The sequence below is a fragment of the Manis pentadactyla genome, chromosome 7 (assembly GCF_030020395.1).
Source record: "Manis pentadactyla isolate mManPen7 chromosome 7, mManPen7.hap1, whole genome shotgun sequence".
Taxonomy (NCBI): Eukaryota; Metazoa; Chordata; class Mammalia; order Pholidota; family Manidae; genus Manis; species Manis pentadactyla.
The window spans coordinates 56,110,577-56,130,908 of NC_080025.1; the positions used below are offsets into that span (position 1 = coordinate 56,110,577).

Here is a 20,332-nt window from a genome sequence, read left to right on the forward strand (position 1 = left end):
AAACTGTTATCTGTTAAATCTATTAAGAATAAGAAAAATAAAAGTTTTTATTTTACCTTCACTTATTCTTTCTTTGGTGTTCTTCCTTTCTTAACTTAGATCTGAGTTTCGACCTATATTTTCCTTCTTGCTAAAGAACTTTTATCATTTTTTGAAATGCAGGTTTGTTGGCAACAAATTCCTTCTATTTTTGTTTGACTGAAAGCATCTTTATTTCTCCTTCACTTTTGAAGAATGATTTTGCAGGGTACAGAATTCTAGACTGGTATATTCTCCTCCCCCCACCCCACATTTAAATGTTTCACTCCATTTTTCTTGCTCAGTTTATGGAAAATTGGATATATCTTTATCTTTGTACCTCTGTAGCTAAGACATTCCCTTCTACCCTTTGGCTGATTTCAGAATTTTTTTCTATATCTTTGATTTTCTATAATTTGCGAAAGATATGACCTAGGTGTGTTTTTTTTGGCATTTATCCAGCTTGGTGTTCTCTAAGCTTTATTGGTCTGTGGTTTGTTGTCTGACAATTTGGGGGAAATTCTCAGTCAGTATTGTTTCAAATATGTCTTTTCCTTCTGGTATTCCCATTACCTTTTATAGTTGTCCTACAGTCTCTGGATATTGTTTTTTTTCCAGTGTATTCTTTTATTATTTTTTTAACATTTTTTTAAATTAGAAAAATTTTTTTATTAAGGTGTTATATACACTCTTATGAAGGTTTCACATGAAAAACAAAGTGCTTACTACATTCACTCATATTATCGAGTTCCCCCTATACCCCATTGCAGTCACTGCCCATCAGTGAAGTAAGATGCCGCAGTCACTATTTGCCTTCTGTGTGCTCAGTGTATTCTTTACCTTACAGTTTTTGAAGATTGTATTGTCATATCCTGTAGTTCAGATATTCTTTCCTCAGCTGTGTTCAGTCTACTACGAAGCCCATAAAAGGCATTCTTCTTTTCTGTTCCAGTGTTTTTTATCTCTAGCATTTATTTATTTCTGGATTTCCATCTCTGCTTCCATTACCTGTCTGTTCTTGTGTGTGTCTACTTTATCCATTAGAGCCCTTAGTATATTAATCTTAGTTGTTTTAAATTCCTGGTCTCATAGTTCCACTGTTCCTGCCATGTCTAGCTCTGATGCTTGCTCCATCTCCTCAAATTGTATTTTTGGCCTTTTGAGACACCTGGTAATTTTTTATTGGTAAAAGGAACAGCTATAAATATGCCTTTAATAATGTGGTGGTGAAATGTGAGATGTGGGAGGAGTATTCTATAGTGTTCTTGGGTCTCAGTTCTTTTAGTGAGTCTATGCTTTTTTGTATTGTGAACTTCACAAGGTATTAGGTTCCACCCCCCATGCCCCCTGCCCTTATGTGGGAGAGACTGAGTAGAATAGCCTGGAATTGGGTATCTTCCTTCCTCAGATCATGTAGGCTCTGATAACACCCCAGCAGGTTCTGACCAACTAGTTTCTCCTGAGGGCAGCCCTTGTTAGGAATAGAGTGCTCTGGTGTGTTTCAAAGTGGTTCCTTTTTCTCTACTCCTGCTGGAAGTATGAGGGGATTTTTCTGTAATATTAATGTGGAAACCTAGTTAGGCTCCTGGAGATGGAAGCACTTCTCCTGGTATCATGGCCCCCCCCCCCCACCCCTCATGACTGGGTCTTCTGGAGGTTTTTTTGTTTTTTGTTTTATATTAAGGTATCATTGATATACACTCTTATGAAGGTTTTACAAGAAAAACAATGTGATTATTACATTCACCCTTATTGAGTCTCCCCCACCCCCCACCCCATTGCAGTCACTGTCCATCAGTGTAGGAAGATGCCACAGAGTCCCTATTTGTCCCCTGAAGTTTTTAACTCTCAGAGTTGTCCACACTGAGCCTCTAGCAATTTGTCAGTTACAATTCAGGTTTTCCTTTCTCAGCACTGGCTCCCAAAGCACTTTCTGCTATTGAGGCTCTGCTCATGTCAATGATTACTCCCTGTAGTCATTCACCTTTTGGTCCCTTGATTCATGGGGGCAGTGTCTTCCTCTCTCCTATGGGTCCAAGAGGAGTTGATGAGTTTTCAGTCTGTTCATCTTTTTGTTTGTTGTTAGGACAGAGTGGTGACTTCGCAACTCCTACATGTGGAACCAGAAATGGAGTGGTTAATCAGACTTTTATGCTCCACATAACTCCCTTATTTTTTTTCCTTTAATATTGTTAAAAACAGGACAGCTGGCCCAAAATGTAGTCACTTACACTAATCCCCATATCACCAAACTGAGATGAGACTTACAGTTTTAGCTCTTCCAGAAATGGAATCCTAAACCACTCAATCAATCATGAATTGTCCAAGCAGCACTAGTGAGTCAATCTGCTTGATAAGAGACCCCAACATCCTCTAAAGAAAAGTGACCTTATCATAACTAACTCGCTTTTTTGTCTTGTGTAACTTCCTTGTTTCTGTTCCCTTCTGCCTATAAAAGTCTTTCATTATGAACAGCTCTTTGGAGCTCCTTTCTGTCTGTTAGATTGGATTCTGTCTGATTCATGAATCATTGGATAAAGCCAGTCAGATCTTTTAAATTTACTCAGTTGAATATTTTTTTGAACAATGTCCAAGTGGTTCTTTATCTTTGAAGTTTAGTAATTTCACTAGGATATTTTATGTCTTTGTACTTTACTTCAGTTTGTATGATTTCCTCTTGCCTATTTCCCATGTCCGATTATGTTTTAACCCTTGATCATTATAATGTTTTGTTGTTTCTAATGTGGTCTTAATCTCTTGTTATATATATATTTACACTGAGAGTAATGGGCTGATGCATCCCATAATTCTTTCATAATAAAACCAAGCCATACATATTTCAGGAATTTGATTAATATTTTCTGATTTTCACAAAGGTACCCTTTCCTCACTGTTTTTTTTTTTTTTTTTGTAGATAATTATTTTTTATTGAAGGGTAGTTGACACACAGTATTACAATACATTAGTTTCAGGTGTACAACATAGTGATTCAACATTTATATACATGACAATTCTAGGTACCAGCTATCACCATACCAAGCTGTTACAATATCTTGACTATATTCCTTATGCTATACATTACATCCTGGTTACTTATTTATTTTACCATTGGAAGTGTGTACTTTTTTTTTTTTTTTTTTTCTGAGGGCATCTCTCATATTTATTGATCAAATGGTTGTTAACAACAATAAAATTCTGTATAGGGGAGTCAGTGCTCAATGCACAATCATTAATCCACCCCAAGCCTAATTTTCATCAGTCTCCAATCTTCTGAGGCATAACAAACAAGTTCTTACATGGAGAACAAATTCTTACATAGTGAATAAGTTCTTACATGGTGAACAGTACAAGGGCAGTCATCACAGAAACCTTCGGTTTTGCTCATGCATTATGAACTATAAACAGTCAGTTCAAATATGAATACTCATTTGATTTTTATACTTGATTTATATGTGGATACCACATTTCTCTCTTTATTATTATGATTTTTAATAAAATGCTGAAGTGGTAGGTAGATACAAGATAAAGGTAGAAAACATAGTTTAGTGTTGTAAGAGAGCAAATGTAGATGATCAGGTGTGTGCCTGTAGACTATGTGTTAATCCAAGCTGGACAAGGGCAATAAAACATCCACGTATGCAGAAGATTTCTCTCAGAGCAGGGGGGGTGAGGTTCTAAGCCTCACCTCTGTTGATCCCCAATTTCTCACCTGATGACCCCCCTGCGACTGTGCCTGTCTTAGGTTGTTCCTCCCTTGAGGAATCTTACCCGTCTCTGGCTAACCAGTCATCTTCCGGGGCCATACAGGGAAATGTAAAGTTGGTAAGTGAGAGAGAAGCCTTATTGTTTGAAATGGTTAGCTTTTTATTTCTTTGCATATTTATGCCCTGTAGCTTCTATGCCCAGCATTTGTCTTGAGCCTTTCCTCACTGTTGAGTTCATTCTTTGCATAACATCTGAGACAATTGCAGAGTGCTCCAGTATCTCTGTATTCCCTGTATGCTTTTCCTTATTAGTCTTTGCACAACACTACAAATAATTTTAAAAATTAATTAGACCTAAAATTCAAACAGCGATTATTAATATTTTTAAAGCCAATATCTCTCTTCTAGATGTTTCTGTTTTTATTGCTTCCCACTATTATCAAGTTAAAACATAATAGTATCTTTTTGCTAAGGGAACATATAATTCTTTTCTAAATTTAGAATTGTTGAAAACAAGAGTAAAGCAGCTTATAGACACATTCTCTGGTTTTCTTGACTCTTGCCCTCTTTAAAAGCAGGATAAACTATCCAGTCACTGATGAGCTCTGCTACTGCCTAATTTTTAAGCTTAGTTTGGACTGAAATTTTTATTTTTCAATTTGAGATTAAAATTCCTTCTTATTATGTTCAAACATTTCAAACCTATACAAATAGCCATATGTGTATATTACAGAAAAGAACATTCTTGGACATCACTCTCAAGAAATTTAACATTGATACATTAATATTGTTTAATATGTAATCCATATTCAACATTTTTTCAGTTGTTCCCCCAAAATATTCTTTATAAAAGCTGTTTTTTTCCTCCCAAGTTGCTCCAATCAGGGACTATGCTTTTTTGTTGGTTATCTTGTCTCTTTACTCTCCATTAATTAAAAACACCCCCACTGCCTTTTTTACCCTTTATCTTTTATGGCATTAACATGTTTGGAGAACCCCACAATCTGAATTTGTCTAACATACAGAGTAAACAAACTGCTAAGGTGATACAGTATATTTATCATTGTGTCGTATCAGGAAGCACCAGAAGTCTATCAGTTTGCCTCGTTGACGCCAAGTGAAATCACTTCATTACTTTAGCGTATGCCAGATTGCTCCTTGTAAAAGTGCTCTCTTTTCTTTGTAATTAATTCTGAGTAATTCGTGGTGCATACTTTGAGACCACGTGAATGTCCTGTTCCCTGTAATGTTTTACCTATACCCAGTGCCTTAGTATTCAGTGATCATCTTTCCCTCATAAATATTGTACTGGTAGTTGCAAAATGGTGATTTTTAAAAAAATTCTCATTCCTTCCACATTTATTAACTGACTGTCTTCTTTGATAGCAGTTCTCATCCTTTTTAAAACTTTGAGTTTTCACTATGAACTCATGAATTAAAAAAAAAATTTATTGAAGCATCATTGATATACAATCTTATGTGAAGTATTTTTTAATCAGTGTTTTGTACTCCATTTTTATCAGTATTATTTGTGGAAGCCCCCTCTGGTCAAGTTCCTGTGTCCTTTGACAAATTTCCTTTTGTCTTTGAACATGACTTTCTTTATTCTCTGGCACAGTTTGTAACAGGTTCATCTTCTGTTTTCACTGCTTCAGATATGGAAGCACCCTTTTCTCCAAAGAGTCCAGTTTCATTTTATTGGCAATTGTGGATACTGTGCCCTTTGACAAATTTCCATTTGTCTTTGAACACTTCTCTGTAACAGTTTGTACTAAGTTCATCTCCTGTTTTCATTGCTCCATATAAGGAATTACCCTGTTCTCTAAAGAGCTCTGGTTTCTTTTATTAGGGAATGGTGGTTACAAATCAAATTCTGGGTACTGGGTACCCTCATTTCTATTTAGGAGTCATTGTCTCTTTGCCCTTTCAGAGGGCAGAGTTGGGAAATACCTCTAATCCCCATTACATGTTTGTATTTTTATATTGTTTACACTGAAAATCTTAATTGCTTTATCAGAAAATATTTCAGTATTATTATATCGATGCCACATCCAATAACAAATCTACTAAGTACAATAGTTCCTTATTATTTTTTTGCCCTTAAAATATTTCTCCCTAAAGCTAGGATTCTGTAATTGAAATTATTTGAACTGTTTTCATCTGTGTGGTTGTAGTGCCAGTTTTATGTACAGTTTGTTTCATTTGTTTCTGTATTTGTTTGTATTTAGTTTCCTTTTTTCCTTTTTTTTTTTTTTCAATTTAATTTCATTTTGAAATGTGTAAAACATTTGTCTGGCTCATACAGACTCACTACTTCTACAGGTTCCTTTCACAACTCCCATTCCCCACTTTTAGGAAACCATTTTCATTAATTTCTGTTTTCTTTTTTACCCCTCCTGTGTGGTATGTGCATGTGTGTGATCTTATTTCCCTTTTTTCTTAAAAAGTGTCATTTTTTATATCTCTCATTAAATTTTTTTTATTAAGGTATCATTGATATATACTCTTATGAAGGTTTCACAAGAAAAACAATGTGGTTTCTACATTCACCCTTATTATTAAGTCCGCCCCCATTGCCCATTGTAGTCACTGTCCATCAGTGTAATAAGATGTCACAGAGTCACTACTTGTCTTCTCTGTGCTACACTGTCTTCCCCATGATCCCCCCACACAAAAATATTTCAACATAATTATGATGTGTACTAATCATAATACCCCTGAGTCCCCTTCTCCCTCCCTCCCCACCTGCCCTCCTCCATGGTAACTGCTAGTCCCTTCTTGGAGTCTGTGAGTCCACTGCTACGTAAATTATTTCTTGAGGAACTTCTAATTTTTTTATATTGGATACTCAAAATAACAGACATTTTGTCATATTTTAGAAATTTTATTTTTCATATTTGCCACTAATAAACAGGGGGACCTGGACGATCTACCATGCCAACCCCAGGAAATACTGCAACTTTTCGTGCTTCCCTCTGGACCAATATGGAGAAACTTGTGGATCATATTTTTACTGTTTGTGGACAGGTAAATATTTTAGAGAGTGGAAGGAGCATTAATTATGAATCAACTCCTGCTTGTTCCAAGTTGTGTGGCCATGGGCAGGTTTTTAAAAATCTCTGAGCATTCAAAATACCTACATTAGCTGATTATAATATGTATAGAGGCTCTAGCAAAATGCCATTTTCCTTCCCTTGATGCTTCTAGTGCCCAAACTTTACATTTATTTCATTTGAATATATTAAATTACATATATTCTTCCCCTCTTCCCTCTTTTTAGGTACAACATCTACAAAAAATATTAGCCAAGAAGAGAGATCCTGTTTCTCATATCTGTTTCATTGAAGAAATAGTTAAGGTATGTTTGAATGAAAATATTTTTATTTCTTTGTTGAAGAATGCCAGAAGATACAAGCCAACATTATTTGTGTTCTTTCCTTTATAGAGTGGCTATGTGTCAAATAGTTATAGGGAAATGTATTTTTTACAATCACAAATTATCTTTGCAGTACATGTATAAACACATTTGTTTGAGTAGTTGCTAGCAGTAATGCTATTTACAGATTTCTGAAAGGCATAAACTAATTTACCATTTTCTGTCATATAAATGATTTATTTTAAATATTTTTAAAACTTCCACTAGAGAATAACATGAAAACTTTTGGTAAGTTAAGAGATTTAATTAGTGGTCATAATAATATCTTAAAATATATGTCTATAACAATGTCTTTATGAAGTCCTAAAATAGTAGGATCCATTCACTTGTTATGAATGGATTGTTATGAACATTTCTATATTAATTTTTCATATTCTGAAATCTCCCTTTTGTCATCTACCAATCTGCTGATTTCATGGGCCATAAGAATTTCTTCCATGCATAGGAATCCCTGACTCTACATTTATTCTTTCATTTTTGATATGTTTGTGATAAGGATTAATAGCATAATTAATTATCCTATTCACCATTCAATCCTAATGCCTAGTGCTCCAAAGAAAAAAATTCTCTTAAGTTTCCAGTATTATGGTATAGATAGTTTCCTTTGTAAGTTCAAAGTTTTAAATATTTCTTATGCTGTTTTGGGGCTGTTCAAGATCACCCCCAAGTTTGGTGATATTCTGTGAGGATTCACAGCATTCATCATAAAGTCGTACTTGTGGCTATGGTTTATTACAGAAAAAGGATGTGAAACAAAATCCACTTTAAAGAAGGGAAGTCCACAGTAGGAAAAGTGCATAGTGTGAGTCCAGAGGCAACCAGGTGCAAGCTTCCAAGAGTCCTCTCCTGCTAGACAGGACACCCTTGATTCTTCTGGCAACAAGCTGTGAATAGTATGTGTGAAATGTTGTCCAGGGAAGCTGGTCTGAGCCTAGAGTCCATGAGGAAAGCAACTGTTCAGCATAAAATGCATTATTTGTTCACACAGTTTAGGTACAGTGAGCCCTCTTATTTAGAGAATCATAGGGACTCTGTCAAAATACAAGTCTCAGATGCCAGCCAAGGACCAGCCTTGCAAGCAGGCATTTCTAACTATAGCAATCTCAGACCTGCTATGTTAACACTTCTTTGCCCATGTATGAACTAGTGCATACCTTATAATACCCTGAATATTTGGCTTTTAATTGTGTGAAAGAAACAATAAGATCATTTTGACAATTTTGGTAGTCATTTTTTTACATTTACTAGTGGATGGGATAAATAGTATCAGGCCCTTATTTTTACAGGCAGCAGCTGCACATGCAGTGTTATCAATTCATTTCTTCTGATTTTGGCCATCTTTCTACCAAAATTAATTAATTTAGTATTGAGTGGCTTGGTTTCAAGCTTTTATTATCTAATCCTTTGTTTTAATTAATATTTAATTTAATGTTCTACTAACAACTAAACAGTTATAATGAAGCCATTATATTTAAGAGAATCTAAAGAAAAGATTAAAAATAAAAATAGTATTATCAAAAATTCTCAATCATAATATAAGCTGGTCACAGGGATGGTAGGTAGTACAGCAGGGAGAATATAGCCAGTGATTTTGTAACATCTTCCTATGTTGACAGACACTAACTGCACTAGTGGGGGTGAGAATTTAATAATATGGGTAACAGTTGAACCACTGTGTTGTATACTTGAAACCAATATAAGATTGTAAATCAACTATACTTCAATAATAAAAAAAAGAAGAATACCATTTAAGATGTTTATGTTTGTGATATCACATTGGACAACATTTCTACATAAAAATTCATATATCATTTCTTGTTAAAATTATTGTAGTGAATATACACTTGTAAATTATGTGGGCCAGATTTTAAATGCATGTGAATTACTACCAGTTCAAAAGGATTGTTAGTGATAGGGATATATGCTTTCATTTATTTGCCATTTTATTACAGAATTTCTTACTGAAGTAAAATAAAACCAATAGAGTGCTTTTCCAGATACTGTCCTTAGTCTGTTTAAAATATAGCCATACACAATACACACATATTATATTTATATATAAATTTCAATGTAAGTTCCTAGTTTAGCTGATATTTGTTCTTTCAGCTGATATTTGTTATTTATGGAAAAAATTAGTCTCTCTTGGAATTCAGTGTACTCACAGAAGATAAGTCCATAATAAATTTTTTCTCTACATACTTGAGAATTTCAGGGCAAGAGAAAAGTAAAAATTCTGAAAATATGTGCCAAATATTGCAAATATAGCACATAAATTTTACTATATAGTATAATTTCTTTAATCTTTTCCTTTATTGTAAGGCTGTGAATAAATTTTTTTGCTAATTACCTAACTACCATGTAAGAACATTATTATTCTAGTTAAAATAACTTGATAACAATAAGACCTTTGTAAAAAGTATAGGAATTTAAAATGAATTGGACCCTATATAATGATTCTTAGAAACTTCAGAAAAGTTTTAAACTTGAGAATATGAATATATATATATACATATATGTATATATGTATATATATATATGCAGTGAAGAGCAATATCTGGACCAAAATCTGTCTTTGTGTAATTTCTTTTTGAGGAAAAGGTTATGAAAATGATGTTTTTCTTAACAGTACTACTTCTTGCAGTTTCAGGGTTTTCCTGATATTGGAAAATTCTTTCTAATTTAGTGGTTTAACCTTTTAACCTCTGAATATATATTTTAAAAAATCAAATAATATGTAAATAACACAAGATGAAACAATATTAGAATTATACCATACACTTTCTACAATATCTGTTTAGAAGTTAATGTTTTTATTCCCTAGAGAGATCATTTCTAGCAAATACTGTTTTAAATTGGAAGTTTTAAAAAAAAATCTATGTATTAAAATTTTTATAAGCAGAAGTCTGTATTTTGATATTCACTGAAAGCTAAATTAACAGTGTCTTTTTGGTGTATAATATGGAATATAAATGAAGTCACACTGTTAACTTCATGCCAAGTAGGAAAATTAAGAATCCATTTTTCTAGGTTTCTTTGTCTTAAAATCATTTGATTGCAGTGCTTCTATAAATTCACTATAAATTGATGGAATTTCCATTTTGATTTCTTATTACCAACTTGTTTCATTTGTACAAAAAAAGTTATTTTGCATTTTCCTGTGTTAAATAATTTTTGTAATTATTATCCTGTTGTAGCTTAATACCTATAGATTTTTTAAAAAGTTAATTGTGTTTAATTTTTAGAGCAGCTTTACGTTTATGAAAAAATTGAGCAGAAAGTATATCTGCTATTATGTTTTCCTAACATTTATTCTGCATTATGCAAAACCCTCAGAATTATGCAACACAATTAGCTAACACTAATGTAAACTATGGAGTTAAGTTAATAATGTATCAGTAGTGGTTTATCAGTTATAACAAATGTACCACACTAAGGCAAGATGCATAGTGCGTTATGCAAGTACATAATGTCACGTATCCACCATTACAGGATCATACAAAGTAGTTTCAGTAGTTTCACTTTGTAAAATTCCCCTATGCTCTACCTATTCATATTGGTTTCTTTTCCTTAGGAACATATCTTTAAGGTTTCTTGGTGTCTTTTCATGGCTTGATAGCTCATTTCTTTTTATCATTGAATAATAGTCCATTGTTCCATGGATATACCTCCTTGTTTATCAATTTACCCATTGAAGGACATCTTGTTGCTTCCAGTTTTTGGAAATTATAAGTAAAACTGCTGTAGACATTCATGTCCATAGTCATGTGTCGACATAAATTTTCAACTCCTTTCAGTAAATAATAAGGAGTATGCTTGGTGGATTGTGTGGTTAGACTATGTTAAGCTTTGTAAGAAACTGCAAACTGTCCTCCAATGTGGCTATATCATTTTGCATTCTCACTAGCAAAGAAAGAGTTCCTGCTGTTCCACATGTTTGTCAGCATTTGATACTGTCAGTGTTCTGGATTTTAGCTAATCTAATGGGTGTGCAGTGGTATCTGATTGTGTTAGTTTGTATTTGCCTGTAGGTTCTTTCAAAATTGTATTTATGAATAAAACCTTCAAAAACAAAGTCCCTGATTCAAAAATATATATGCACCCCTATGTTTTTGTTTTTTTTTTGACATGCAAGGTTTTTTTTGAATATTTTGCTATTACAACCAATGTCACAGTGAATAATCCTCCTACAGTGTTTCAGTATTTTGGTAACTAGCCATGAACTTTTTTTATTTTTTTATTTTGGTATCATTAATCTACAATTACATGAAAAACATTATGTTTACTAGGCTCCCCCCTTCACCAACTCCCCCCCACATACCCCTTCACAGTCACTGTCCATCAGCATAGTAAGATGCTGTAAAATCACTACTTGTCTTCTCTGTGTTGTAGAGCCTGCCCCGTACCCCCCCACATTATACATGCTAATTGTAATGCCCCCTTTCTTTTTCCCCGCCCTTCCCACCCATCCTCCCCAGTCCTTTTCCCTTTGGTAACTGTTAGTCCATTCTTGGGTTCTGTGATTCTTCTGCTGTTTTGTTCCTTCAGTTTTTCTTTGTCCTTATACTCCACATATGAGTGAAATCATTTGGTACTTGTCTTTCTCCGCCTGGCTTATTTCACTGAGCATAATACCCTCTAGCTCCATCCGTGTTGTTGCAGATGGTAGGATTTGTTTTCTTCTTATGGCTGAATAATATTCCATTGTGTATATGTACCACATCTTCTTTATCCATTCATCTACTGATGGACATTTAGGTTGCTTCCATTTCTTGGCTATTGTAATAGTGCTGTGATAAACATAGCACCCCTATGTTTTTAGCTGAGTTATTTACAGTAGTCAATATGTGGGAGCAACCTAAGTGTCCATCAGTAGATGAGTGGATAAAGAAGATATGGTACATATGTACAATGGAATATTATCCAGACATTAAAAAGAGAAATCCTGACATTTGCAACAACAGAGATTAATCTAGAGGGTATTATGCTCATTGAAATAAGCCAGACAGAAAAAGACAAATACCATATGACTTCACTTATTTGTGGAATATAAATTCAAAATAAAACAGAATGACCAAAACAGCAATAGATTTATAGACACTGAGAAGTGACTAGTGGTTACCGTGGGGGAGGGGTTGGGGTGAATGTGTGAGGAGGTTGAGGGGGATAGAGGAGCACAAAAATTCTCAGTCATAATAACAAGTTGGTCACGGGAATGATAGTACAGCATGGAGAGTATAGTCAGTGATTCTGTAACATCTTTCCACATTGACAGATAGTAACTGTGCTAGTGGGGGGTAAAGATTTAATAAAACTATTAAACCACTGTGTTGTATACTTAAAACCAATAGAACATTGATACTTCAATAAAAAAATACCTATAATATGTCAATAAAAATAAAAGAATCTTCATTAGTTAAGTTTTAAGACATCATTGTAGGGAAACAAACTGCCCTGTCACACTCATTATTTAATATTTATCTGTTAATCAATTTAGGTGCTTAAAATTGAACATATTGTGAAATAATTTAAGTACAGTTTTTTAGCATTTGGAAAGCCCAATCTTAAAGGTCTCCTTTTTGAACACCTATTCAAATGTGAAAAGCAGGATAGTACAGTGATCAAGAACTGGGGCCTTGGGCCTTGGTATCAGACAGAGCTACTAAGTTTTGCCCCCATTGATTGTGCAGCCTTAGGTAGGTCCTGTAATCTTTCAGCATGTCAAATGGGTATGGTAATAACACTATAGAACTGAATTATTCTGAAGAAAAATGAGATAATGTAGACTTAATTCCAAGATTGGCTCAATAATTTCTTATAATTAATGATTTCAGTCTTTTTTTTTTAATCATTGAAACTTTTATTTGGGGACCATGAACTGACCGTGTGCTAGGTATTAAAGAACCCTGCCATGTGAAAAACTCAGTTTTGTTCAATGGTTTTAATAACATGATAATACATGCACATTAATTCATGCAGTTATCAGAAATCTAAGAAGTTATTGTTCCTTAAATAAGACAAAGTCAAGGATTTTCTGTTAATTTTTCATGACTTATATCTCACTCTACTGAAGAATCATGGGTTTATGATCTCACTTTTGGTAATTTTATAGCTATAATAACAGTGAGAATGATTTTCCTTAGTTCTGTGAAGTATTCTGAGAAGTATTAAGTCTTTTATACTCTTTTATTAGGCCAAAAAAATGGGTTTACTTAAAAAACGTTTAGTTTTGAAGTTAATACTGCCAAGTCTGCTGTGGTCTTTGCGAGATATTTGATTCTAGATGATAGGGAATACTGTACATACTGGTATTCAGAGTCTAATTTTAAGAACACACAGGATGGGGGGGGAACCCACATCATGATTGTTTCTGTATTAATTTAATAGTTCTGAAGGTTTTGCAGTAGATGTCCATCATGTTATAAAAATACATCAAATCAAAATGAAAAGAGGGCATAAATGGATTGCATATAAAATAAAACAGGACAAATTATATCAAAATTATATATAACAAATCTTAGGAATATAGTTTAAATGTAGAGCCTTTTTGAAAGCTTTTCCTTAATTACTAATTCTACTAAATTTAATAAATGTCTTAGCTAACTTGTAAATTAGCCTGTTATTTTCAGTTAACAATATATTTAAAAAGACATACTCATACCTAGCAGTCATTCAATTGTGGGATATTTTAAAACCAGTTAAGATTTCTAATATCACTGTATAACCATCAATACTATGTATAACACTTTATTTGAAAGTGAGTGCAGCAAATTATTGACAAATTATTCAGGATCCATACAATGGAAAAGAGGTTGTAGATTCTTATCTTCAGAATTAAGCCGGTTTAGCTGTATGTGGGAGGGTAGATATGAGTCTTTAATTTTCTAAGCCAGCAATTTTTATCATCGAACAGAATCTTGTAATCATGTGTAGGATGTATTAGGCTAAATCTGGAATGTGTTCAGCATTTTGAACAGCTGTAGTACTAATGAGAATTTTAGCTATGAAATGTGTTTTCCTTTGCTCTTTTAGACATATCAAATGATTTGATAATAGCTAAAGGACTTAGAAAAATTTTAGGACACCTAATGTGAAATCTTTCTAATATTGTGAGAAAAAGGCTTAATTCATTTAGGTGTGGCATCTCAATTTGATTAAAAAGACCAAGTAGCAGTAAGCCAGTTACTAAGTCACATTATTATCAGTAAATATTCTTATTCATAAAAGTTAGATTTCTGCTTTCACCAGTATGGGGACCAGGTATTCCTAAGGGCCCTCTCTCTACAGTACAAACAAATTCTAGGTAAATTAGGAAAGCATAATACCTAATGTACTGTTGGGCCTGCAAAAAAGTAAGAAATCTCCAAGAGGTATATATACATATACAGATATACATATGCATAAGCAGGTAAAATAATTGAAACTGTAGTGGGGACTTGTGACTTATAAAATCATTGCAAAAGCTGGAGTCTCCCTGGGCTCAAATGTCTATGTCCACTAGACTCTTGGGCTCTAGAATGAAGCTGATAGACTTAGATCCAGCTAAGGCCTGTGATGATGGTCCTCGGTGTTCCCACAAGAAACAAACTCAGGTTCTCTGCAGGAAAACATTTTTAGTTTTAGCCATCAGAATTAGCCACCAATTAAGGTGAGCACAAATAAGAGCTCACAGTGAAGAAAATCACTAACCCTGTAAATAACTAGAAGCTGTGATTGAGAGTCAGCAGAAAAAATAAAAGCAATACAAAACAGATTTTAGACTTGTAAAGAACTTCTAAAGGAGACTATGGACTTCAGGTGTTAGAATTATCTGGAAAAGGATCTAAGATATCTGCGTTTAATATATTTAAAAAATAAATAATTGAACAAAAAAATGAGAAACAAATGACTATTGAAAAATGCCCAGGTAGCATATAAGAAAGAACCAAATAGACAATTTAGATAATAAAAAATTCAGATAGGCTAAGCAGATACTACATAAAGCCATAGAATGAATTTGAGGCCTGGAAGATAAAATTGATGAAATTATCCAGAATGCAACATAAAGACAAAGGTATGAAAAATACGAGAGGTTTAAAACAATGGAGGATTAAATGAGGTTTTAACATGAAACTAATTAGAAAATGAATGCCTGCAAATTCAAAAAGAAAAACAATATGATATTGCAGTACATGCAGGAAAAGCATTTGACAGATTCAAAAACCCATTCCAGGTAAGAATTCTCAGCAAACTAGGAATGGAAGGGAGCTTTCTATTAACCTGATTAAAAAGCAAGGAACAGGTAAAAATCGTACATAATATTCCCTGAAAATGAACTAAGATACGATATGAAAAAGAACTTCCAACATCAGCACTCTCTGGAAGACTCATGCCAGAAGATGATCATCAAAAAACCCCAACAAAGATCCACGCACTGCTACAGCTGTAGATGCACTCATCCCACCCGTTCCTGGACTTGCCATGGGAATGAGGAAGGAGATATCTAAGCTGGCCTGTGCATACAGTAAAACAACAAATTTGACTGGATCTATACTGTTGGAACTCAACCAAGAATTTGGAGAAGTGCAAATTGTAGCGCTCCAAAGTCTTACAACTACAGACTATTTACTGTTAAAAGAACATATGGCATGTGAACAGTCCCCAGGAATGGGTTGTTTTAATTTGTCTGATTTCTCTCAGACTGTTCAAGTTCAGTTGGACAATATCCACCATGTCATAGATAAGTTTTCACAAATGCCTAAGGTGCCTAACTGGTTTACTTGGTTTCACTGGAGATGGCTGGTAATTACAGATATGCTTTGGTTATGTAACTATACTCCTATTATGTTAATGTGTGTGCGCAATTTAAGTAGTAGCTTAAAACCTATTCATGCTGAAGTACTCTACAAGAAGATATGCCAAAGAAATAATCAATCTTCCCATGTTTTCTTCCGCCTGCTACTTCTATAGCTTTTCTTCTTCCTTCCTAATTACAACCCTTAAATAGAATTCGTGCCTCGTATCAAATTTACCGAGTATCATAATTCTTCCAAGTGGTAAAGATACCTCAAGACAAATGCTGGGCATAGAAGCCACAGGGCATAAATATGCAAAGATGTAAAAAGCTAACCTTTTCAAACAATAAGGCTTCTCTCTCACTTACCAACTTCACATTTCCCTGTATGGCCCCGGAAGATTACTGGTTAGCCAGAGACGGGTAAGATTCCTCAAGGGAGGAACAACCTAAGACAGGCACAGTCGCAGGGGGGCCATCAGGTGAGAAATTGGGGATCAACAGAGGTGAGGCTTAGAACCTCACCACCCCTGCTCTGAGAGAAATCTTCTGCATACGTGGGTGTTTTATTGCCCTTGTCTAGCTTGGATTAACACATAGTCTACAGGCACACACCTGATCATCTACATTTGCTCTCTTACAACACTAAACTATGTTTTCTACCTTTATCTTGTATCTACCTACCACTTCAGCATTTTATTAAAAATCATAATAATAAAGAGAGAAATGTGGTATCCACATATAAATCAAGTATAAAAATAAAATGAGTATTCATATTTGAACTGACTGTTTAGAGTTCATAATGCATGAGCAAAACCAAAAGTTTCTGTGATGACTGCCCTTGTACTGTTCACTATGTAACTTATTCATTATGTAAGAATTTGTTCTCCATGTAAGAACTTGTTTGTTATGCCTCAGAAGATTGGAGACTGATGAAAATTAGGCTTGGGGTGGATTAATGATTGTGCATTGAGCATTGACTCCCCTATACAGAATTTTATTGTTGTTAACAACCATTTGATCAATAAATATGAGAGATGCCCTCACAAAAAAAAAAAAAAAAAAAAAAGGACAGACTTCCAATGGTAACATAAATAAGTAACCGGGATGTAATGTATAGCATAAGGAATATAGTCAAGATATTGTAACAGCTTGGTAGGGTGATAGCTGGAACCTCGAATTATGTATATAAATGTTCTACCACTGTGTTGTACACTTGAAACTAATGTAATGTAATACTGTGCGTCAACTACCCTTCAATAAAAAATAATTATTTAAAATAAAAAAAAAATCATACATAATCTTGAATGCTGAATGCTTATCCTCTAAAATCAAGGAGAAGTCAAGGATTTCTTTCTGCTGTCTCCAGTTCTATTCAGCATTATCTAGCTAATGGAATGAGCAAGAAAAAGAAACACAGACTTCCAGTTTGAAAAGGAAAAAGCAAAATAGTCTTTATTCACCAATGAAATGATCATCTACATAGGAAACTTGATGGAATCTACAGAAAAGCTACTAGAACTAATGAGTGATTTTTTGCAAGATTACAGAATATAAGGTCAATATACAAAAATCAACATTTTTATAAGCAATGTACAATTGAAAATTGAAATTTATTTATATTGTAATATACTTGATATACAATATTATATTGGTTTTAGATGTACAGCATAGTGACTTGACAACTCTATACATTCCTAATGCTTACCACTATAAGTTTAGTTACCATCTGTCATCATACAAAGATATTATGGTGTTAATTGCTATGGAAATTAAAATTTGATCGTTTTGTATACAGTAGCATCAAAGAACATGAAATACTTGGGAATAAATCTGCCTAAAGATGAACATCATCTGTACACTGAAAACTATAAAATATTGCTGAGAGAAATTAAAGAAGGCCTAAATAAATGGAAAAAGATACTTTATGGGTTGATAGATTCACTATTGTTAAGATATCTTTTTTTCCCAAATTTATCTATAATCCCAACAAGTATTATGGAGGAATGATAAGCTGATTCCAAAAATCAGAAATACAAAAGACCTGGGATACTCAACACAATTTTGAAAAAGAAAAGCAAAATTGGCAGAATAACATTACCTGATTTCCACACTTAACAGAACTACTTATAAAACTTCAGACTCCTCTCTCTGAGGTCGCCCACACTTTCTAAGTGTGTAACCATTTAATCTTAAAATTTCTCTCTCCAACCTTTCAAGGTGCCTGTCCTTGCTGAGATTGCCTGCTGCACTTCTTCTCTCTAAGTAACTTTAAATAAAACTTTTACTCTGCCTCAAAAAAAAAAAAATCAAGAAACCATGGAGTTGGTGTAAAGTTAGAGCAGAAAAGCTAAATATTATTCATTAAGGAAATGTGAATCAACACTACTGAGAGATTCCACTGCATAACCAGTGGAATAGCCGTAATCAAAGTCACTATCAGTAATAAGTGTTAGTAAAGATATGGAGAATCTGAAACACTCATATATATATATATATATTTTTTTTTTTTCTTAGATAATTATTTTTTATTGAAGGGTAGTTGACGCACAGTATTACATTACATTAGTTTCAGGTGTACAACATAGTGATTCAACATTTATATACATGACAATTCTAGGTACCAGCTATCACCATACCAAGCTGTTAGAATATCTTGACTATATTCCTTATGCTATACATTACATCCCAGTTACTTATTTATTTTACCATTGGAAGTGTGTACTTTTTTTTTTTTTTTTTTTTTCTGAGGGCATCTCTCATATTTATTGATCAAATGGTTGTTAACAACAATAAAATTCTGTATAGGGGAGTCAATGCTCAATGCACAATCATTAATCCACCCCAAGCCTAATTTTCATCAGTCTCCAATCTTCTGAGGCATAACAAACAAGTTCTTACATGGAGAACAAATTCTTACATAGTGAATAAGTTACATAGTGAACAGTACAAGGGCAGTCAGTCATCATAGAAACTTCCGGTTTTGCTCATGCATTATGAACTATAAACAGTCAGTTCAAATATGAATACTCATTTTATTTTTATACTTGATTTATATGTGGATACCACATTTCTCTCTTTATTATTATTATTTTTAATAAAATGCTGAAGTGGTAGGTAGATACAAGATAAAGGTAGAACACATAGTTTAGTGTTGTAAGGGAGCAAATGTAGATGATCAGGTGTGTGCCTGTAGACTATGTGTTAATCCAAGCTGGACAAGGGCAATAAAACATCCACGTATGCAGAAGATTTCTCTCAGAGCAGGGGGGGTGAGGTTCTAAGCCTCACCTCTGTTGATCCCTAATTTCTCACCTGATGACCCCCCCTGTGATTGTGCCTGTCTTAGGTTGTTCCTCCCTTGAGGAATCTTACCCGTCTCTGGCTAACCAGTCATCTTCCGGGGCCATACAGGGAAATGTTAAGTTGGTAAGTGAGAGAGAAGCCTTATTGTTTGAAAAGGTTAGCTTTTTACTTCTTTGCATGTTTATGCCCTGTGGCTTCTATGCCCAGCATTTGTCTTGAGGTATCTTTACCACTTGGAAGAATTATGATACTCGGTAAATTCGACATGTGGCACGAGTTCTATTTAAAGGTTGTGATTAGGTAGGAAGAAGAAAAGCTATAGAAGTAGCAGGCAGAAGAAAACCTGGGAAGATTGATTATTTCTTTGACATATCTTCTTGTAGAGTAACTTCAGCATGGATAGGTTTTAAACTACTAATTAAATTGTGCAAACACATTAACATAATAGGAATATAGTTACCTAACCAAAGCATACCTGTAATTACCAGCCATCTCCATTGAAACCAAGAAAACCAGTTAGCCACCTTAGGCATTTGTGAAAACTTATCTATGATATGGTGGATATTGTCCAACTGAACTTGAACAGTCTGAGAGAATTCAGATAAATTAGAACAACCCATTCCTGGGGACTGTTCACATCCCATCTGTTCTTTTAACAATAAATAGTCTGTAGTTGTAAGATTTTGGAGCGCTACAATTTGCACTTCTCCTAATTCTTAGTTGAGTTCCAACAGTATAGATCCAGTCCAATTTGTTGTTTTACTGTATGCACAGGCCAGCTTAGATATTTCCTTCATTCCCATGGCAAGTCCAGGATCTGGTGGGATGAGTGCATCTACAGCTGTAGCAGTGTGTGGATCTTTGTTGGGGTTTTTTGATGATCATCTTCTGGCATGAGTCTTCCAGACAGTGCTGATGTTGGAAGTTCTCTTTCATATCATATCTTAGTTCATTTTCGGGGTAGCCCAATTAGGCTTTGATCTTCTGTATAAACGCAAACAGACCCTTTGCCTACACTTTTATATGCCCTTTATACCCTTGTGTAGAACTCATTGGAGGTTACCACACAGGAATTGCCCTTTTTTGTTTTGTTTTGTT

At 34.1% G+C, this 20,332-nt stretch overlaps 1 protein-coding gene across 1 annotated transcript in view; it reads left to right on the top strand.

The window, feature by feature from the left end:
• Nucleotides 1-20,332, top strand: part of COG5 (component of oligomeric golgi complex 5) — a 397,019-nt gene that overhangs the window by 228,144 nt on the left and 148,543 nt on the right. Inside the window, exons 9-10 of the mRNA XM_036918977.2 lie at nucleotides 6,637-6,749; nucleotides 7,003-7,080. Coding sequence (XP_036774872.2) covers nucleotides 6,637-6,749; nucleotides 7,003-7,080 — 191 coding nt within the window. The remainder of the gene's footprint in view (nucleotides 1-6,636; nucleotides 6,750-7,002; nucleotides 7,081-20,332) is intronic.